Below are 20973 nucleotides of genomic sequence, written 5' to 3'. Positions count from 1 at the left end.
GTTCTTAATGCGTCGTGGCTGGTGAGTCACGCCGGCGAAACCGTTGGATGCGGGGATGTTGGCGAGTTTCTCCCAGCCCCTAAGAATCTGACCAGGGATATGCGCATACACATACCCGAGGTCTTAGTTAATACACAGTCCCTGGATTGAGCTCTCTCTCACCTGGGGCTTCCGTATGAAACCAAAAGGGATCTGTGGCGTGACTCTGGATTACCCTGACTCTTGCGAATGCGTCCGAGAAGCACAGGCAGAAAGACAAAAAAAAAAACTTCATAAATTCCAGGGGTCCCATCCAGTCCGACTTCACAGAGGTATCGACTACAAGACCCGCAAACTCCATGCCCTTCCCTCAATGACCCAAACAGCTAGCACAACCAAAGTTTCAACGGAAGAATCAGTTGCCGATTTAGACAGGCCCAAAAATACTGCCAAAAAGTTAGCCAAAACCGTCCCAAGTCTTGGAGCCGAATGGCGCTGGCCGCCGAAGAGCTACCTCCTGGGCAGTACTTACGTCTCCATGATGATACCCGTGATCTGATACGGGTCGGCATTCGACGCCGGCCGGCGGTCCTCAAAGTAGCCGAAGCCCTTGGCGGCGACCTCACGCGGGATGCGGATGGAGGCGCCGCGGTTGGCGACGCCGTAGGTGAACTGGTCGATGGCGCCCGTCTCGTGGCGGCCCGTCAACCGCTTGTCGTTGTCGGCGCCGTAGACGGCAATGTGCTCGTTGTGGCGGGTGCCGAGCTTGGCAATGGCCGCCTCGATGTGCTTCATGCCGCCCTCCTCGCGCATCTCCTTTGTCGAGAAGTTGGTGTGCAGGCCGGCGCCGTTCCAGTCGCCCAAGATGGGCTTGGGGTGGACCGACACCTTGACGCCAAAGTCCTCGGCGATGCGGTGCAGGAGGAAGCGAGCCACCCAGAGCTGGTCGCCCACTGTAAAATGAGTCGAGTCAATATAAATTACAAATCTTGGGCACGGTTCCCGTTGCGAAGTGATGTAAACTCACTCTCGATGCCCTCGCACGGCCCAACCTGGAACTCCCACTGGGCAGCTTCGGGTATGTTAGTTACATGTGCCATCAGCGATTCAGGAGAATAGAGTCGGAATGCAACATACGCATCACCTAAATAAACCGGGATCGTTAGCATCATGCTTGAGAACTTCTTCACCACCCACCACCACCATCATCATCATCATGAGCAGTAGTGGCGGCGGCGGCGGCGGCGGCGGCGGCAGCAGCAGCAGCAGCAATGGGGCTTACCTCAGCATTGGTTCCCGAAATCTTAATGCCCGCATACAGGCACGCGCGGTAGTGCGCCTCGACAATATCGCGCTGCACGACCTTGCCGGCGCCCACACCGCAGTAGTAGGGGCCCTGAGGCGCGGGGAAGCCGTTTGGAGGCCAGCCATACGGCCGGTCGTTCAGGTCCAGGAGGGTGTACTCCTGCTCGAGGCCGAACCATGGCTTGTGGGCGGCGTGGGCCTCCATCAGCTTGGCCGTCTCGTGGCGGTTGTTGTACTTGTTGGGCGTTCCATCGGCGTCCCAGCACTCGGCCAACACCAGGATGTTCTTGCCACGGCGCAGCGGGTCCGGGAAAACGGCAACTGGTCGCAGGTAGACGTCCGAGTTGTCACCAGGAGCCTGGCCCGTCGACGAGCCGTCGAAGTTCCAGATCGGCAGTTCTTCGGGCTTATACCCGTCCTCCTTCTCGTCGAGGGTCTGCGTGGTGTCAGTCGTGAGCCGGATGATTTGGGATTTCTGTCCGGGTTCCGGGGATGCCATACCCTCGACTTGGACCGCGTGTTGCCTTCCGCGTCAATCCTGTGGTTGAGTTAGCCATTATCCTCTTTCTTTGCAATATGACAACGGTTCCCGAAACTCTCTGTCATCGCCCCTCACGTCCATAGATGCACACACGCACAGAGAGAAAGAGAGAGAAGAGAGAGAACAAGAGAGAGCAAACAAAAGAGAACTCACCAAATGTACTCGGCAATGATCTTGCCCTTCTGATCGAGGGAGAAGTATTTCTGAAGCTGCACCACCATGCGCATGAGCCAACTGCTACCCCATCATCGGTGTATGTTGGGTCGTTGGTCGCTTACAGTCCCAGTTTGGGAGATGAAGGTTGGGGATGTCGACTGAGGAAAGACCGGTCAGTATCATGTCACATGTCGTCACCTCTGCTTACTGCTTCTCGTCATGGCGGCTTGTGCGGGTTCACGTACCATTGTTGCGATCTGAAGGGGGAGGAAAGAAAACAAACTCGGAGATGGGAAGAATTGATTCTGGACAGAACAACAAAGGCTCCAACCAAATCAGGTCAGGGAAGAAGGCTGCTCGTGAACTGATGGATCACAGGCCGGGCTCGGATCTCAACAGTGGGATGCGTGGCTTTTAAAGATGCAGTCCGATGTCGCGGCCCAGACACGGTCCGTTCCTGTCATGTGCACCCTGCTGCAGCGCGATAAAGAGCGCAAAATCGGGCCTTATCTCGTACTCCCCGCGCTTCAGACGAACCTCCCCATGCCGGAGAATGGGAAAAAACGCCGCCACGCAGCGCAACCCAGGAAGGGGTCCCCGTCTCCGGGGTTCTTGCGGTCAAGGTGTCCACACTGGGCGTGGCAAAATGTGTGAGACTTAGGCGGTCCAAGATAAGGCTAGCACGATGTTTCGGTGACTTAGCGTCGACCCCAGGCATTCCATGATGGATCCCGCATTCCCCCGTGCCGCAGGGAGAGATTTGTCTTATCGCCGTTTCCCTATTGGTGGGCTACTTCTTCTTGCAATTCCCGTAACGTCATTGGATACAGTAGGGTAGGTGGATCTTGGAAAGGGGGGGGGGAGATCTGGGCCCCTTCCCTCGTGTTGGTCTGCGGCGGTTACTTCGTACTTCCGCGCCACACCCTTCACATGCAACCCGATTTGTCGCTTCAGGTGACATTCTGAGCCCCGCGAACCCGACGAACTGGGATGATGCGCGAGGGGCTGGCAAGGTGGGGTGACAAAACTGCATGCTTTTCGAAATCGCTTTAAGTAAGCGGGGCAGGGTCTTATCTTTGTTAACCTCATGCTGCAACCATACTGTAGGTCCAAGTTTTTTTTTTTGGGGGGGGGGGGGTGTTTAACTCGACTTACCATCAAATGTGCATCCTCTTAACAAGATGCACTAGTAATGGTCATGTCGTATAGTATAGTAATGGAAACACGATCAGCCTAGTGTAGAGCTTTAATTTGGTGTATCCTCCTCCATGTGTGTAACCAAAATTTTTGCAATGTTGACAGAAAAAGCCTCGCCTTCATTCAAGCTCTGGATCTCCTCCAGTTTGAAAACTTGGCCAAGGAAATTTGTTTCCTGATTCAAATATCGGCAAGCAACAGGCGTACCACTGAAGACTGTATGGCAAATTATCAGACACGTGACCGCGTAATTATCACTTGATTACAGATTACTAACTTGTAGGTAAAAAAAAACATTGAGACCATGTTGAAAACGCTCCCCACGCTTCCGAACTGCGCATTATTATTTCTTCCATCGAATGCGAGGCGCAAAGTATTAGTTTGAAGTTCGCTGACACGACCCGAGTCGTCACTTGTCAAACAAGTCACCGGCTGAATTTGCAAGCCCGGGGAAAGGAAAAGAGAACAAAAAAAGCATGATATAAACCCCCACACCCGGCGAAATCACATTGAGCGCCCATTGCATCATTTCTCTGCATGGGAGCGCTCAATGCCAGGGACCTTGTGATCCCGTTTAGTCACCATCACCAAGTTTGTACAGTTTCGAGGGGTGGAGGGGAAGGCTCATCACGGTAGAGCCATCTGTTGTGGTACTCGTCGATGTTAGTTCCCGGGGGTAGGACGAAGGGGTTGGGTCGCCGTGGAGGAGCCGGCGGTTCGGGCTTCTCGTCGCCTCCGTTCTCGAAGAGATCCAGGCACTCCTCGACCGTGTCCTCGAATTGCTTCCACCCGGGATAGTCCTTCCACCTCGTACAGATCTCCGATATCCTTCTGAGGTTGGTGTAGATCATGCCGCGCCTCACGCCGTCCTCGCCGACAAAAGGGTAGCGTTTTTCCGCTGCTTCTCTGGCCTTCTTCTCGTCAAACTGCTCCCCCAACTCCTTCCTGGCTTTCTCGATTTCGCGCTCCTGCAGAATCTCGATGGCACTATTCCACTCCCGGAAGCAGCCCCATGCCTGGATGCGCTCCCCGTGCTGTATCGTGTCATCAAAGACGCATGCGATGTGCATCAACGCCGCATCCTCAACGTCGATGTACCAATCTGGGCACGCACATTCCTGTGTTAGCATCCGCCACACACATGGCACCGGGGTAGTAGATTAGGTGGGTACGAATAAAACTTACGCGCTTGGCAGGGACCGCCGCCTCGGACGGCTGGCGCACTCTTGCCGAACTTCCACAGCCTCCAGAGCCAATTGTGTTTCCAGGCCGTCGTGTTCTTGGTTGCGAAGTTGTATCCGATGATGTTGGACGGGACCACCACGTTCGCCTTGAAGTGTGGCTTCGCCTCATCCATCCAACTCCACAGTGCCTCCTCGGCCCGGACGTGGCACGAGTTGAACAGCATCTGGTAGTTTGGTACGGGCTTGCCAGATTCCTCGTACGCGCCGATCACCTCTCGCGTGTTGAAATCCCAAGCGTCGACGCGCGTATCCGTCTCCACCACGAGCGGCGTCACCGCCCCCAGGTTGCCAGTCATGACGAACGCCTTGATTTTGGGTTCAAGCTCCGCCGCGTCCAGGATGCTCGTTACGCTGTCGGCTGATTCCTGCCACGCGTCGTCAACGGGCTTGCGGTCAAGGTTGGGAATGGTCGGGGCATGGATGATGGCATCCACATCCTTGACCGCCTGTCTCCAGTACCGCTTGCGGAGGGGGGGTTCGGCCGGGAGAACCATGCGCTCAAACTGTTCAGATTCGACGAAGCGTTTAAACACCTCGTCGAGCCATTCCGCGCGGTTGGCCATCGACACCGTCGTCCGGACCCGGCACCCCTCCTCGAGCAGCCGCTTGATGATGTGTAGGCGAAGTGGCTCAAAGCCGTTGGTCACGAGGACCGTCTTGTCATTAGGGAGTGTCGGCATGCACTCACGTGTCATGGTTGTAATGGTAGACTTGTTTCTGAAGACAAACAAAAGAACGGACAGGCAGGTGCTTTGCCTGCTGGAGAGATCAGCAAAAGAGATGCGGTATGTGCCTACTGTCGGAAAACTTGCTGAAACGACTCGAAGTCGAATGGTGATGGAGAAAACGGATTGCTCGGAGGATTGATTCCAGGGCCCCGGGGACTTGGAAGAGATTTATAGACTGGAAGCTCGCTCCGGCCGCTGTTCGGGGAAGATGCTCATGACGGAATCGGGCAGGAAGCGCGCCACATCGGGGCTGCATCTCCATCGGCCGAGGGGTGTGTCACGCTTGGGAAAGAGATAACGAATTGGCCACTAGAGACGGAAGCGGCAGAGTGCCCATGACGAAAGCGGCCGGAACGGAAAGGAAAGAGTTGCCAATCTCAAAGCATCAACCAGCTGTTTCCCTCCCCAACTGCAGTTACGAGGCCCCTTCACCTGACCCCATCATACGAAGGCAGGCGCATTTTAGAGAGAAGCTGGGACAATACGGGGCGAGACTTTTCTCCTCGTAAGGAAACGCACGCAGATTGAGATGCAGCTGAATGGAAACACGTGTGCAAGGCAACTAATTAAAGAACCTCGTTCCAAATGTGTGCGGGTTGATATTTCGTGTCAGCACATACTTACCCGTAGCAGACGTCCTCATTGTGTTAGAAAACATCTAATTTTGTAGATGCTCTTGCTGCTACACTGAACCTTTTCATTCTCAAGAGCTCGTCCGATTCCAACCTGTGCCATTTCAGTGCTCGCATACTTGGCGTGAGATGGAATCCGCGTTCTTGTCCAGCTGCCCGGCCCTGATATCCAAAGTTGCGCATCACAAGTGGAACTTTCCCTGCTGTACTCCCGTCAACACTAATACTCTCACAAACTACCTAACAGAACCTGGTTCAAAACAATCGATTCTCGCGTCCTTTCGCTTCGCATCCGAACGAGTTTGTCTAGCAAACCAGGCAATTAAGTCAGTACAAACTTTGCAGCATCTTTGCCGAAACATTCTTTGGAGGGCAAGAGTTACTCCCTTGAAATGACGGGAGATGGCAATAGCGATTGTCGTTCAGCATGGTATGTGGTGACGGGCTACTTATAGCTACCTCCCAGCTATTGCTCTTCTAGTGTGACCGACCAGGGGCTCACAGTCAAACGGAGCGATGACGGCAAAATTCGGTACAGTATGCTGAGGCATAATTACGACGCGGAATGCGGAGCTGCGGACCGAGGCCGATCGGGAAGAGCCGGTATGTACTGTACAGTACAAGGCGACCGGAATCCGTTAGTTCAGCTGGTGACGGAGGTTCCAAATAGTTGTTTTACCTGCCGCCTACTCTGTAGTCTTGTGGTTCGCAGCCGTGGTTAGCCAATCACATTCTGGAAGAGGTCCAAAATGGCAATCGTTCGATTTCGCTTGACAGTCAGACCACCACAGCCCCATCTGCCTTACCTCACACCACCACTGCTAAACATCGAGCTTGATAGTTTCTCAAGAAGGCGTCCAAAACACTCAAATATCCCCTTCCTCTCTAGCAGTTCGAATTCAGGACAACATCAGGTCTCTACACGTGCCCCTCGAGTATCTCACACGTCGTGTGAATTTGATCCGAGTCGAGTTGAAACCACTTGTTCTGCATACCGATTGCTTGACAAAATAATTACACTTATCCCTGAGCCAACAAAGATAATCACTCAAGATGTCGACAACAAAAACACGGCCAATGCAGCACATTGACCGCAAGTCGCTCTATACGGACCTCGAGTCGCGAATCCGCTACCTGCACTCATTCCTCGACTTTGGAGCCAGTGAGCCATCTCCCCTCCGCTTCCCTGCACTTACTATCTTCTGGCGAAGGAGCGCCCTTACTTACCCCACTCCCAGGTGATATCGAAGCCCTCCGGTCTGGCTCTAGATACATTCAAGCCCTCACTCCAGCCGTAGTCAACATTGTCTACCGCAAGCTGCTGCAGTATGACATCACGGCTCGCGCGTTTCAGACCCGGAGCACCGCGTTTGAAGGGCCCATGGACTCGGACCCGGATGAGACGAGCCCGCAGATCCTGCACCGCAAGTCCTTTCTGCGCGCTTACCTCAAGAAGCTCTGCTCCGATCCGACGCAGATGGAGTTCTGGGAGTATCTCGACAAAGTTGGGTATGTTTGCTCTACCGTTTTCCCCTACCTCTCATGGCGAAAGACTCCCTGGCCTCCTTCTCATTATTCCAGGAGAGGGTGACATGAGAAAGAAGCTTTGAGAGACAGCAAATGAAAAAAATGAAAAAAGAAAGCTGACCTTGTGCCCCGTCAAACCCCCGTCATCACGAAACAGCATGATGCACACGGGACTGGGCCGCTCCCGGCCGCTTCACATCGAGTACATCCACATCGGCGCCACCCTGGCCGTGATCCAGGACGTCCTGAGCGAAGCCATCCTCTCACATCCGCGGCTGCCCCTGGCCCGCCGGATCGCCATCGTCAAGGCGCTCGGCAAGGTCGTATGGATCCAGAACGACCTCTTCGCCCGCTGGTACGTCACCGACGGCGAGGAGTTCACCGACGGCGTCGACTACGCCTCCCGCCTGGCCGAGAAGGAGGGGTATCTCCACGGTAAGAGGGTGCTCACGCCCGACCAGGAGGAGGACGCGGCGGCGGCAGCAGCAGCAGCAGCAGCAGAAGGGAAGGAGCAAGACGGGGCGAAGGAGCAGGCTGAGAAGGAGAAGAGCCCCGGGCAGCAGGGGCAGGGCCAACGCGGGGAAGAGGCGAAGGCGGGAGTGTGCCCTTTTGGAGGAATGGTGTCGGGAATGGAAGGATTGAAACTGCAGAACGGGGTGCAGGACGGCCAGGCGGGAGTTGACGGAGCTGTGCCGAAGACGGTTGGAGTGGGGGTCAATGAAGAGTAGGAAGGAACAAGGACGTTGTTGAGAAGATGAAATACACTTCAAAACGTCGTTATATGATTAGTTTGCTTGGGAGAATTGGTGGCACGAACTTGAGCTTGGGTGCCGGGTGCATTGTACATATTAGACAATACCTGTCTTGCTCGTTCTAGACCGAGGCGGTCATTGATAATTACCACAGCCGAGACCAATTTCCCACTCCATATGTCATTACGTTGGCGCTGCATGGGCAAGTAATGATTACGAAGCGTCCATTTTTTTTTTCAAACGGTCGAAGAATCAAACAAGAGTCGTCTTGATTCCCGGCCGCAACGACCGCGCCTTACCTGTCCTCCAAACCATCCTTCCCCAGTGTCAAAGCAAAAGCGACGCCGCAATTGCCCGCCAGCAATTGCACCTTAAGTAGGCCGTAGGTATTCTGACACCCAGCACCGCAGCCAGCGCGTTCCGCTTCTCAGCAAAGTGCACCCAGAATTCAAAGTGCATGGGCACCAGTACGTCATCCTCGAGCTCCTGGAACAGGTTGGCATCCTCCGCCCTGTCTATGGTAACCACCATTGGCCTAGTAGGCAGCGGTGCCGTAGCCTTAGCAATGTTGAGGAGGGCAAGATGCTTGAGTAGAATATGCAATAGGTGACTGGAAAAGCTTAATGATTCGTGTCCGTCGGCGCCAATGGGAACAAGAGGAAAAGGAAAAACAGAAAAAAAAAACAAGAAACAAGAAGACACCATACGAAAACGCATCTTCATCTTGGTCAGCTCGGACAAATGGATAGTGTCACTCGAGAAGTAGATGACATTGGGCTCGCCATCGGTGGTGCCAAATGAGGCCCATGACGAGAAGCCGGTGACCTTGCCGCCGGGGAGATGTTCGCGGGGTGTGTTCGTCACCTCAAATTTCTTTCCGCCAGCATCAGGCGGAGGGTCTCCCTGCCAAAAGTTAACTACATGTCAGCTGCCATCCCGAGCTAATTATTTCTACATAACAACCAGTAAGGATATGTGTTGCGAGAGGGAACAAAGAAGAGAATAAAGACGAGCCAGACGAGCCAAGGCTTGATATTAGCTCTCACGTCAGACCTCGGCCTAAGATTCTTTGCGCCATCAGCCGTCATCAACACCGGCAGGACCTCGAGAGCCGCGCGGCCCGGCTCGTCCCACGTCGTCAGGACTGTCCTCGTGACTGAGCAGGACTTCGTCGATGTGCGGCTGGTTTCTCATTCGGTGTCAGCAGAGGCGGAGACTAGGTCCGTCCGGGGCTTGGTACCGTCAAATTGAATCGCCGCCGTGGCTGTGCCGATGGGGTGATGGCCAGAGGGCGCGTCAAACTCTATGTTTGAATCAACTGTGACGTCGGGGCATCATTGCGCGAGCGTAATATGCAAAAGGATAGCTACCTAGGCAGGATTCTATCGATGTGCGTAGGCGCGGCATGAGACTATAAGCGGTGATGACATAACATATACGGAGTAATTAACAAGTGTTCTGCGTCTCGTAAAGTTCTCGTCTCTGCGCCGCTGGACGTCTCAATCTTGACAGCCGCGACAATCCAATGCCGCCGTCTGGGCCTTAGGTCTCGTGTTGGCCATTTGGGACGGGTTGTTGTCACAGCAGGACCAGCAATGGTGGGAGATGTTTCTCCAGTCCATCTCGCAACAACCTGCAAGCTGGACTCGCCTTCAAGAGAAATGGACCGTGGTGCATGCGCGCATATGTGGGAAGAGTGCCATGCCCCCAGCTCTTTCAATCCTTCAGTGGAAGGACGGGAAGGGCGAAAACGCCGCTCGGAAGGTGTAACCGAATTTCGAGTTCGCGTCTGACGGGTTGAAAATCGGAAAGAACGCCCTCGACGCTTTTGGTCGCAGCATTCTTTTGCCTTTCTGGTATTTAATTAATAGACGCTAGTGACAACGCATGGATAATACCACTTCCCTGAGCTCAAAACACTGCCGTAGCAGGCACACCGAATTTTTGGGTTTTTCTTTCTTTTTATTTTTATTTTTATTTTTCTTTTTTATTGATATCTCGGATTATTTTTCTGCAAATGAACAGATTGGTGGAATTTCAACCTCGACCGTGTTCCGAGATGGTGTGATCTCAGAAAGAACATGGCGGTACCAGTTAGTGGTCTGTTAATTAGAGCATCGTATGTTAAACGCGGAAGAGTCTAGAGTTATGTGAGAAGAATATTTACGTAGGGCTCTGCTTTCTATGTCACCTACAAGTCCAAGGTTTGTGGGTCCATGTCCCAACTGCTGGCACTTCGACGCCGCGGGCGCGCCTCTGGCAACTTTGTTGCATAATAATACATGATAGGAAATTTAAAACCTCTCATATCTCTGTAGGTATCTTTTAGGAGCTCATAATATGTGAGTTGAGGTGCAATTGATTATTTGCTCTGAGAGGGGGCCTGGAAGAACTTCAAGATGGTTTGGTTTGTCTTCGGCCGAGCCCGATCGGCACGCCCAAGCACAGCCGGACCCACTCTCGCAAGGCAACAGAAGCTTGGGTAAGCTCTCGATCGCTCAACTGCCTTGCAGCGCACCCGGCACCAGCCGCAACCCAACCAACCTGGAACGCCACCACAAACGCCTGCAACCGACTCCATCGCCGCCGAACCCCACGAACGAACAAGAGCCTTCGCGCGCCGCTTCGACATCACATTTTGCCCGATCACCGCGACGCCGAAATCAGCAGCAAACCCCTCCCGAGCAACCATGGCGTCAGACCAGGAGCGCGAGCACGCCCTCGCCTCCTTCAAGCAGAAGCTGATTGAGTCGCGGGAATGGGAGACGAAGCTCAAGAACCTCCGGATGGAAATCAAGAGCCTTCAAAAAGAATACGAGCAGACAGAAGAGAACATCAAGGCGTTACAAAGCGTCGGCCAGATCATCGGCGAAGTGCTCAAGCAGTTGGACGACGAGAGATGTGTGTTCCCTCTGCCGCCGATAGCCATCAATGTTGAGATATTTGAACAAAGGCGCTGACGTTTTCCTTTTCTTCCGCGCGCTACAGTCATAGTAAAGGCCTCGTCCGGGCCACGCTACGTCGTCGGGTGCCGATCCAAGGTGGACAAGAGCAAGCTGAAGCAGGGTACGCGCGTGGCGCTCGACATGACGACGCTCACCATCATGCGCATGCTTCCGCGCGAGGTCGACCCGCTGGTCTACAACATGTCTCTCGAGGACCCGGGACAGGTCAGCTTCGCCGGCATCGGCGGTCTCAACGAGCAGATCCGCGAGCTCAGAGAGGTGATTGAGCTGCCGCTCAAGAATCCGGAGCTGTTCCTGCGCGTCGGCATCAAGCCGCCCAAGGGTGTGCTCCTCTACGGGCCTCCCGGCACGGGAAAGACGCTGCTCGCGAGGGCGGTGGCTAGCAGTCTCGAGACTAACTTCTTGAAAGGTGCGTTACGTTCTCCGCTCCACTCCCCATGCTTCGCGCAACATGCTTGGCTCACGATTATTCGTTCCGCACTACAGTCGTCTCCTCGGCTATCGTCGACAAGTATATTGGCGAGTCGGCACGTCTGATCCGCGAGATGTTCGGCTACGCCAAAGAGCACGAGCCGTGCATCATCTTCATGGACGAGATCGACGCCATCGGAGGGCGGCGGTTCAGCGAGGGCACGAGCGCGGACCGCGAGATCCAACGCACCCTCATGGAGCTGCTCAACCAGCTCGACGGCTTCGACTACCTTGGCAAGACCAAGATCATCATGGCAACCAACCGGCCCGACACGCTCGACCCGGCGCTGCTGCGCGCCGGCCGCCTGGACCGCAAGATCGAGATCCCGCTGCCCAACGAGGTGGGCCGGCTGGAGATTCTCAAGATTCATGCGGCCGGCGTCGCCAAGGAGGGCGAGATCGACTTTGAGAGCATCGTCAAGATGAGCGACGGGCTGAACGGGGCCGATCTGCGGAACGTGGTGACCGAGGCGTGAGTATCCCTTTGCTGACATGCCGATTCCCCTGCTCCCGCTCTGTCTTCTTCCACTGACACCCATCCTCCAGGGGCCTGTTTGCCATCAAAGATGACAGGGACGCTATCAACCAGGACGACTTCAACAAGGCGGTGCGCAAGCTGGTCGAAGCGAAGAAGCTGGAGGGCAAGCTCGAGTACCAGAAGTTGTGAGGGGCGCAGGGGCAGACACGCTTGGTGCTTCTGCATAACCTTGCTTGCATTGGACGTTGTCATGAACACAGCTTGATGGGCCTGTGTACCATTATACCAATATTGAATGATGGGCCGATCAACCCCGTGGTGGTCAGCGTCCCAGCATCAGCTTGCGATATGGCCCGTCCCTCTGGTATTTTCGCATCTGCGAAGAGTATTCGGGCCGTCATTCGGAATACACAGGTCCCCTACACCAGCTCGTCGCCGGACATCGCGTAGTTTGTCTGCATGCTCCTTCCTGATCCTTCCCGGTGATATCGATCGAGGGGGGGGGGGGGCTATGTTACCTAGCTCAATGCTACCCCCTGGCACAAGGAATAGTGTAAAAGGGATGTGTAGGAAGCTTACATGCATAGGGCTGTGAGTGTGCAGAGTAAGGTACATACATTGTGTAGCCTCGCATGCCAAGGTCTTCTTGTGAGGGCCTCGCATTCATCTGGCAACACCGTTAGTAGGATTTGTCGGTTACTGCGGGACAGCCTCTCAGCCCCAAGTTGACTAGTGCATACAGAGACCATGTGCTAACTAACGATCCGTCAACTGGTGTGCCGGCCATTGGATGGCGATGCCGCTGCCGTGTGATGATCTCATATTCCAACACGGCCTTGATCCATGTGTTTGCTCGTGTTCAAGGTCGTGTCCGGCACTTGGCCTCGTGGGGGCGGCGGCCTGAGTTCCAAGAATAGCTGCCAAGGCCAGGCGACCCCTTTACTCGGGGCGCTTCACAGCCGCAAAAGTGGGCTCCGCGCCCATTGAGCAGGGACAAGGAGGGCCGAGAAAGACCCTTTTTGAGACTCGAGTCGTTATCGCGTCGGGTACGGAGTAACTAACGACATCCGTACTTTGTAGTTACTAACGTAGTAACTACCACGCTGTTCCTTCTACGCACTTAGTGTACGAATGCTCCGTATCGAAAGTCTGCACTGCACGTGCACCTATCTCCACTTATTAAGGGTAGCAAAGATTCATCGAATTGGAGGGTCAGACATTGTATAATCTGTAGACTTGAGTATGGCAAAGTTTGCGGAAGACCATGGGTGAATTGGTGTTAGCGGAGCATAACTAGAGGTGAGAATCACTGGTAAACAAAAACAATGATGATTTGGTATAACAACAGGGCAATGTAGTGTACGAAATGTTGAGTGCAACTGCGGTACTCAAAAGGGGGCTGCGTCGATCCAGCAAAATACGAAACTCTCACTGTCCGGCTGTTACCGAGAGAGGCTTTGGACCCGCCTACTGCCGAGACTTTAGTCCGGTGGATTGTGGGAGCATCGTCCGGATCCATCAGCTAGATTCAAGTTCAACATCGCTCATCAGAAAAACAGGCGAGATGGCGGGGTGGCGGTGAGCCTTCCCGAGATGCACGACAGGCTCTCGGCGTGCACAGGACAGGCGGCAGAGGGTCAGGGGGGCGGATTCTAGACGCCGTGATCGCCATGCCTCCTCCGCGATGCGTTTTCGCTGGGGAAAGCCCCCGAAGCGCCGCGCTGCTGCCAATGGGAATCGTGGATTTTGAGGAGATCCCCGGATATGGTTATCGGGGAGTGCTGGCCATCAAGGCTGAGCTTTAGTGTCCTGGAGAATGTATGTATGGATTGCACTACACTACTCCGTTCATACACTACACTACATACACTACACTACGCATGCTCCCCACCTCGCCGTCCGATTCAGTGCCAGGTACACTAATCCAATCCAGGCGTTGCGCAAAGTAACAAGATGGGCATGTGACGCTGCTCTCATCTTCATCTTCCCTATTCATGGAGAACGATACAGCGTACGTGAATAAATCGTCATGAGTCTTGCTGCTCGGGCGCATTCCTGGCCACAATATATCCATCACCAAAAGACGGCCAAAGCAGTCCGATAGATTAAGCGAGGGTTTTCGAACACCTGGTAGGCACTCCGTCGTCTACCGAAAAATCGCCATTGCGTACGTCTGCCCCGTAGTAGTCCACTTTATGCTGTCAAACCGGTGGGAACAAAGCAAGAAGGGAAAGTAGCTTGTGCATATGCAGGATTCGTAGATTAATATAAAGCCAGGGAGGGAAGAAGCAATCAAGTTGCTCGCAGGTAAGTTACGGATATTGAACACCATCTCACTTGTCTCCTTCAAACAAGAAGGTGCTCTTCGCTCTTTGGGAGGCCCCTGTCAGGCAATGACGACTTGTCATGTCCCCTGCTCGGGCCTGGACAAACCCCTGCCTCGTCTGGCCGCCAACAGGCTCCACACTGCCTGCGGTCTGCAGCATTCCTCCCCGCCAGATCGCCCATAAAGTCAAGCTCCCCGGTGACCATAGCAACTGTTTCCTGTCCATCCATCCTGCTCTTCCCAACCACATCCCCCATAAAACTGCGTTCTCTTCCTGGCACTTCGGGCCTCGCTACACCAGTTTTCGCGAATACCCCGGCATCTTGCGCCCGCGTTCCCAATTCCGTTCCGTTTCTTCGCGCCACTTGCTGCAAGTTGGTCCGTCAAGATGTGGTACGAGCGACCCCAAACCCGACCCCGCCTCCGCTCTCTACCCGCTTGTGTTTTCTATGGCGGCCGTCCTCCGAGCGGGGTGTCGAGGTCAGAGAAAAAAAAGATCAGAACAGTTGACTGACCAGATGGTTACGCGCGTAGTGGCATTTTTGGCTACGTCAACTACCTGGTGGAAAAGGACCGCAAGTTCATCATTGACACACTCATCAATGGTATGTTGGACGCTGCGCCCTTGCTGCTGCGATAACCAACTGCTGCCCCGCCTACCCAGCCCCCCCCCCCCTTTTTTTTTTTTTTTTTTGTTTCTTCCCACCTGCGCGGAACAGACACATGGGCAGGATTTCGAGACCGGAGTGCTGACGTACGCCCTCTGCGGTTAATTAGGCCTCTCCCGTCTCGAATACCGCGGCTACGACTCCGCCGGCTTTGCCATCGATGGCGATAAGAAGAAGGAGGTGTTTGCCTTCAAAGAAGTGGGCAAGGTCGCGAAGCTGAAGTCCCTCGTGGATGAGGCCCAGCTCGATCTCACCAAGGTCTTCGATTCACACTGCGGCATTGCCCACACGCGGTGGGCTACCCACGGCCCCCCGTCGCGCATCAACTGCCACCCTCACAGGTACGATAGCTGACGCGGGCCAAATTGGATTGATCCCCTGTAACCCCGTGCCGCGCTGCTGACGCGGCCGCCTCTGAAACAGGTCAGACCCCAACTGGGAGTTCTCCATCGTCCACAATGGCATCATCACCAATTACAAGGAGCTGAAGACGCTGCTCGAGAGCAAGGGCTTCCGGTTCGAGACCGAGACCGATACCGAGTGCATTGCCAAGCTCGCCAAGTACATCCACGATCAACACCCCAACGTGGGCTTCACCGACCTCGCCAAGGCTGTTATTAGCGAGCTTGAGGGCGCATACGGTCTGCTGATCAAGAGCGTGCACTACCCTCACGAGGTGATTGCTGCTCGCAAGGGTTCCCCGCTGGTCATTGGTGTCAAGACGCAGAAGCGCATGAAGGTCGACTTTGTCGATGTCGAGTATGCCGACGAGAGCAACCCGCTGCCCGCCGAGACGGCCGCGCAGAATGTGGCGCTGAAGAAGTCGGCCGGTGACGGCAACTTCCTGTCCCCCAACGGCCTGCTGGGCGCCGCCGACAAGTCGCTCCTCCACCGCTCGCAGTCGCGCGCCTTCATGACGGATGATGGACTGCCGATGCCCACCGAGTTCTTCCTCTCGTCGGATCCCTCCGCCATTGTTGAGCACACCAAGAAGGTCATGTACCTCGAAGACGACGATATCGCCCACATCCACGAGGGTTCGCTCAACATTCACCGCCTCAAGAAGGCCGACGGAAGCAGCAACGTGCGGACGATTCAGACGCTCGAGCTTGAGCTGCAGGAGATCATGAAGGGCAAGTTCGACCACTTCATGCAGAAGGAGATTTTCGAGCAGCCCGAGTCCGTCATCAACACGATGCGTGGCCGTCTCGACATCGCCAACAAGACGGTGACGTTGGGCGGCCTCCGCAACTACATCAGCACTATCCGCCGATGCCGTCGCATCATCTTCATCGCATGCGGCACTTCGTACCACAGCTGCATGGCTGTCCGTGGTGTCTTCGAGGAGCTCGCCGAGATTCCCATCGCCGTGGAGCTCGCGTCCGATTTCCTCGACCGCCAGGCCCCGGTCTTCCGAGACGACACGTGCGTCTTTGTGTCTCAGTCTGGCGAGACGGCCGACTCGCTGATGGCCCTGAGGTACTGCCTTGAGCGCGGTGCCCTGACCGTCGGCATAGTGAACGTGGTCGGTTCGAGCATCTCCCTCCTCACCCACTGCGGTGTGCACGTCAACGCCGGTCCCGAGATTGGTGTTGCCTCGACCAAGGCCTACACCTCGCAGTTCATCGCCCTCGTCATGTTTGCCCTGTCGCTCAGCGAGGACCGGGCGTCGAAGCAGAAGCGACGTGAGGAGATCATGGAGGGTCTGAGCAAGATCAGCGACCAGATCAAGTCCGTCCTGCAGCAGGACCAGAAGATCAAGGAGCTCTGCGCCAAGACGTTCAAGAACCAGAAGAGTCTGCTCCTCCTCGGTCGTGGCAGCCAGTTCAGCACAGCGCTGGAGGGCGCCCTCAAGATCAAGGAGATCAGCTACCTGCACTGCGAGGCCGTCATGAGCGGTGAGCTCAAGCACGGTGTCCTCGCCCTGGTGGACGAGAATCTGCCCATCATCATGATCCTGACTCGTGACGAGATCTTCAAGAAGAGCCTCAACGCCTACCAGCAAGGTACGTCTCCACGAGGCTTCCCCGCCCATGATATATTTGTGTCAACTGACCGACGTTTCGCATCCAGTCGTCGCTCGTGGTGGAAAGCCTATTGTGATTTGCAACCCGGATGACGAGGAGTTCAAGGCTAGCCAGGCCGAGAAGATCGAGATCCCCAAGACGGTCGATGTCCTGCAGGGCATTCTGAACGTCATTCCTCTGCAGCTGATTGCTTATTGGCTCGCAGTCATGGAGGGTCTCAACGTCGACTTCCCTCGTAACCTGGCCAAGTCGGTGACAGTGGAGTGAGGTGGGTTGTTGGTTTGTCGGATGAGCACGGAGCAATTTTTTTTTTTAAAAAAAAAAAGAGTTGGGCGCTCTGCCGGCCGTCCCCCATGGACATTAAGCCCAGAGCTTCTGTAGTAGTAATATCTGGCTCTGTTGCAGTCACATCCGAATGGTCAGGACCCTGCCGGGAGGAGAAACTGCCGACGGCGCCGCGACGAATGAGGTCCGAGCATCATAGCCTCCCTCGCCTTTGTCTGGGTTGGAGAGAGGCACAAGAGGGATCGCGAAGAGAGATTATTATGGCCGGAGGAGCCATTTTTTTTCTATGAAGCAAAGCATCACTTGTTTATGAGGACAACCATACACAGTTCCGGCTTCACAAAGTAGTGGCTCAGCTCTGGTACACTCATTGATGCATGTCATGCCTGCACTGTTTATGCGCCTGAACAACCCAAAAAATAAAAACAAAAACAAGGAGATCGCACGCCGCTGCATGGTCGGAGCAAAATCTACAGGGGATCATGATTCGTGCCTATACCCATCTAGCCCATCCGAGTCCTAGACAGTCTGGGTGCCATAGCCGCGGATTCGTTCGGCAAACGCCCAGCTCTGCTTCTCCAGCTGCTCGTTCTCGCTCAGCTCGACGCCGTCCTTGGTGACGACGGCGATGCTGTACCGGTCCAGCGAGCGCGCGTCACGGTAAAAGAGCACCTTCATACACTCCTTGACCACGTTGACGGCCTCGTCGCGCGTCAGCCGCGCGGCGTCCTCCTCGGTCGCGGCGAAGCGGCGCATGATGGGCTGGGCCAGCATGGCGCCGTAGCCCGTCGCCAGCGAGGGGGACGTGAAGGCGGTGCCGCGCAGGTCGACCGAGGCGAGGAACGGCTTGGCCTGCCCGTCGAAGCCGGCCACGAGGATCTGGTTCCACAGCGGGTCGAAGTCGTTGCGGCGCCGGTACATGAGCTTGGAGAGGTACTTGTGCAGGTTGGCCGCGTTGAGCTGGCCACCCCCCCGGCGGGACGAGGAGCCGTCGTCCGTCGCCGCCGCCGCCGCCGCCGCCTCTTGCTCGTACGACTCGTCGATGGCCAGCTCGTTCAGGTGGCGGTCGAGGAACTGCATGTCGGAGACGTCGCCGCCGAAGCCGACGACCGAGGTCGAGAGGAAAGGGCGCAGCCTCTTCACGTCGGTGAATCGTGCTAGGGAGCCGTAGGAAGCTGGGGAGAGGAGGGAAAAAAAAAAAAAAAAGAGGCGGTTAGTTGGAGCGGTAATAGAAAAAAAAAGGGGGAAGGCGTAGAAGAGGGGAAGGAAAGTGGTGTAGGTAAAGTAAGTAGGCAAAGAAAGGGACCGGGACGGGGACGGGGACGGGGACAGGGGCGTACCCAGGTTGTCGGCCGCCATGACGACGCCGTCCTTGAACTTGATGGCAATGACCGATGTGCCCGTCACGACGGGGGATTGTGTTACCGTCTTGGGCCCGCTGGTCTGGAGGTAAGAGGCATCATAGGCGCCGTAGACGTCGTCTCTCGGCTGCGGGGAGTCAGCGGACGGAACCGGAACTGCGACGGTTGCGGGCGAGCAGGCCGAGAACACAACGAGACTGGGGAACATACGCGACCCCAGGCTTGCGGGCGGTGATCCATGACTGCGGGGTATGGCTGATTGAATCAATTCGGGGAGATCTTGACAATGTCGGCGAAAGTTATCTCGCGTTGAGTTTGTTTTGTTTTAGGGGTTCGTGGGTGGAGATTTGTCGGCGGAAGGGTGGTGGTGGTTGTTGTTTGATGGTTTCGTCGTCGAGGATGTTGGCCTTTTTGGGGGGGGGGAGGAAGCTCGCCAGTTGGGAAGTCGCCAAGACTGGAGCTCCCGCAGCTTGCTTCGCGTCCCAGTGCTGCCTTCTGCAGTGGCTGACAGCTGAGTGCCAAGAGCCGGCTGCTGAACTGCCTGGGCTCCACTCGAGCACAGTGGATTATAGGCCTGTAAGCACGTGATACCCTTCTTGATCACCCAAACCAAAGCGATTCCATTCTTAGCTCAATTGAGCTTCACAGGCGCGTGCTTGATATCGCATCTTCACACTTATCGACCAAACAATGGGTCTCGTGCAATACGATAGCAGTGACGAGGACGAGGAGGTCCAATCTCCTCCGACCGACCCCCACGTATGTTTTTCTTTCTCACCTCTCACTCAATTCCCCGTTAAGGAAACAGGAAGTCCTAATACAAAATGCTTGCAGCCTCCGAACTCGGCAGTCAAGCCGACTTCTCCCAGCTCCCAGAAGAGCGGACCAGGTGAGTTTCGTCAACAAAGCCACCATACAACCCCGCACCACCACTTCTTCTTCATTGCTGACGCCATCGGCAAACTCAGCACCGGCTCCCGGTCCCTCAGAACCAGCAGCACCGCTGGCTCAACAACAACCCGAAGCTTCATCATCATCATCATCATCATCATCAGCAGCAGCAGCAGCAGCAGCAGCAGAAGCATCAGCATCAGAAGCGCAAGCCTCATCCGCCCCGGATCCAGCCCCGGCGCTCGGTCCTGTCCTGGGCCCGGCGTTTGGTCCGTCCCGGCCGCCCCCGAAGGAGGAACGACCGCGGCTGGAAGGAGAATTGGAGTTGGAGTTGGAGGGGGAGGAGGCGGGGGGAAGGGATGGGGAGTTGGGAGAGGTCGACCTGTCCTTCCTGGACGACGCGGCGGGGGCCGGCGCCGGCGGCGGTTCGCCCCCGCGGTCCCCCTACGCGCGGACGCGGGCGCTCCTGCGCAACCTGACGCTGCCGTCGGTGCCCAACATGGACATCCCCCCCTCGCCGCCGGGCAGCCCGCCCCCGCACCTGGACGCGCTCACGGCCAAGTTCGACTCGTTCCTGCGGCTCAAGCGCACCCGGGGCGTGCACTTCAACGAGCGGCTCGCCGCCTCCAGCGGCATGGCCAACCCGGCCGTTGCGGACAAGCTGCTCGCCTTTGCCGGGGTTGGTACCGAGTTCCCGGCGGACGGGGACGACGGCGGCGGCGGCGGCGGCGGCAGAGGGCTGGAGCAGTACGCGACGGTGCTGAGTCCCGAGGTCTGGGACGGCGGGGCCGGCTTCCCCGAGTGGGCGTTCAAGGGCGCGCTGAGGAAGACACAGGAGCGGGTGAGCAAGGAGAGGGAGAGGGCCCGCGGGGAGGCGGTCGAGTTCGTCTCGGCCGGCGTGTTGGCTCCGGGCGCGGCGGGGGGCGGGGAGACTGCCGGGTCCGCGGGAGGGAGCAGAGCCGGAACACCGGGAGCTGGAAGTGGAGTGGGTAAGAGGAGAGGGAGGTGAGATGTGTGATATGGGGTGTATGGGGTGTTTATTACGCCGGTGGAGTCGTTTTAACAAGGGGGCTGGATAGATGGGGTGGTGTGTGGATGGTTTTGCAATGCGTGTTTGTTGCTGTATGATTGATACCCTGTGAGAGACGGATCATAGGACCACACCAGACGCAGGTCACCAGCATTATACTCAGTAGCTGATGGAGGCTGGCTCAAGCAGTTGTTGAACCCAGCATTGCGTCTCGGTCTTCTGTTGCCTCGCCTCGCCGACGGCCAGACATTGGACTTGCTTGTCATTCACCGGTGATCTAGATAGATTGTATGGCATGACAAACTCCGTAGCTGCTACCACTACCCAACATGTGCACAGTGTGCTATGGGCGTGATATGGGTTACACACATGCCAGCCTGGCCGCTGCTAGCAACCGAAGGACCCCCCC

General features: G+C 56.0%; 8 protein-coding genes across 8 annotated transcripts; 4 read left to right on the top strand and 4 right to left on the bottom strand.

Moving 5' to 3' along the window:
- Positions 1-29: 29 nt before the first annotated feature.
- P884DRAFT_312305 (glutamine synthetase) lies at positions 30-2601 on the bottom strand. The gene is made up of 8 exons (XM_069445211.1): positions 2227-2601; positions 2104-2139; positions 1979-2034; positions 1786-1822; positions 1262-1720; positions 1007-1043; positions 512-932; positions 30-425 (listed from the first exon to the last, which is right to left on the bottom strand). Exons 1-8 carry the CDS (start codon positions 2227-2229, stop codon positions 407-409), a joined length of 1068 nt encoding a protein of 355 aa, XP_069295639.1. The 5' UTR covers positions 2230-2601; the 3' UTR covers positions 30-406.
- A 1161-nt stretch (positions 2602-3762) lies between these two features.
- Positions 3763-5117, bottom strand: P884DRAFT_205895 (uncharacterized protein; the record flags this gene model as incomplete). The annotated part of the gene is made up of 2 exons (XM_069438684.1): positions 3763-4280; positions 4364-5117. The coding sequence occupies 2 exons, from the start codon at positions 5115-5117 to the stop codon at positions 3763-3765; spliced, it is 1272 nt and encodes a 423-aa protein (XP_069295638.1).
- A 1718-nt stretch (positions 5118-6835) lies between these two features.
- On the top strand, positions 6836-8037 carry P884DRAFT_206098 (globin-like-protein; the record flags this gene model as incomplete). The annotated part of the gene is made up of 3 exons (XM_069438697.1): positions 6836-6944; positions 7021-7291; positions 7467-8037. 3 exons carry the CDS (start codon positions 6836-6838, stop codon positions 8035-8037), a joined length of 951 nt encoding a protein of 316 aa, XP_069295637.1.
- Positions 8014-9242, bottom strand: P884DRAFT_312291 (uncharacterized protein; the record flags this gene model as incomplete). Its single annotated transcript, XM_069445210.1, has 3 exons — positions 8014-8646; positions 8764-8964; positions 9081-9242. Coding segments are annotated over 3 exons (621 nt in total), but the record flags the coding sequence as incomplete, so codon positions are not given.
- Positions 9243-10585: 1343 nt separating this feature from the next.
- On the top strand, positions 10586-12478 carry P884DRAFT_227991 (P-loop containing nucleoside triphosphate hydrolase protein). Its single transcript, XM_069439701.1, has 4 exons — positions 10586-10962; positions 11050-11436; positions 11514-11970; positions 12045-12478. The coding sequence occupies exons 1-4, from the start codon at positions 10752-10754 to the stop codon at positions 12163-12165; spliced, it is 1176 nt and encodes a 391-aa protein (XP_069295635.1). The 5' UTR covers positions 10586-10751; the 3' UTR covers positions 12166-12478.
- Positions 12479-14690: 2212 nt separating this feature from the next.
- On the top strand, positions 14691-17264 carry P884DRAFT_301531 (uncharacterized protein; the record flags this gene model as incomplete). Its single annotated transcript, XM_069444864.1, has 5 exons — positions 14691-14695; positions 14837-14907; positions 15080-15311; positions 15394-16976; positions 17044-17264. 5 exons carry the CDS (start codon positions 14691-14693, stop codon positions 17262-17264), a joined length of 2112 nt encoding a protein of 703 aa, XP_069295634.1.
- A 537-nt stretch (positions 17265-17801) lies between these two features.
- On the bottom strand, positions 17802-18883 carry P884DRAFT_301530 (nucleophile aminohydrolase; the record flags this gene model as incomplete). The annotated part of the gene is made up of 3 exons (XM_069444863.1): positions 17802-18457; positions 18623-18770; positions 18854-18883. 3 exons carry the CDS (start codon positions 18881-18883, stop codon positions 17802-17804), a joined length of 834 nt encoding a protein of 277 aa, XP_069295633.1.
- A 450-nt stretch (positions 18884-19333) lies between these two features.
- Positions 19334-20560, top strand: P884DRAFT_312274 (uncharacterized protein; the record flags this gene model as incomplete). Its single annotated transcript, XM_069445209.1, has 3 exons — positions 19334-19402; positions 19478-19541; positions 19612-20560. The coding sequence occupies 3 exons, from the start codon at positions 19334-19336 to the stop codon at positions 20541-20543; spliced, it is 1065 nt and encodes a 354-aa protein (XP_069295632.1). The 3' UTR covers positions 20544-20560.
- Positions 20561-20973: the final 413 nt, after the last annotated feature.

This window comes from Thermothelomyces heterothallicus (assembly GCF_042370625.1).
Source record: "Thermothelomyces heterothallicus CBS 202.75 unplaced genomic scaffold P884_scaffold_20, whole genome shotgun sequence".
Taxonomy (NCBI): Eukaryota; Fungi; Ascomycota; class Sordariomycetes; order Sordariales; family Chaetomiaceae; genus Thermothelomyces; species Thermothelomyces heterothallicus.
The sequence above is the reverse complement of the archived record's forward strand: the minus strand, read 5'-3'. Positions and strand labels throughout refer to the sequence as shown.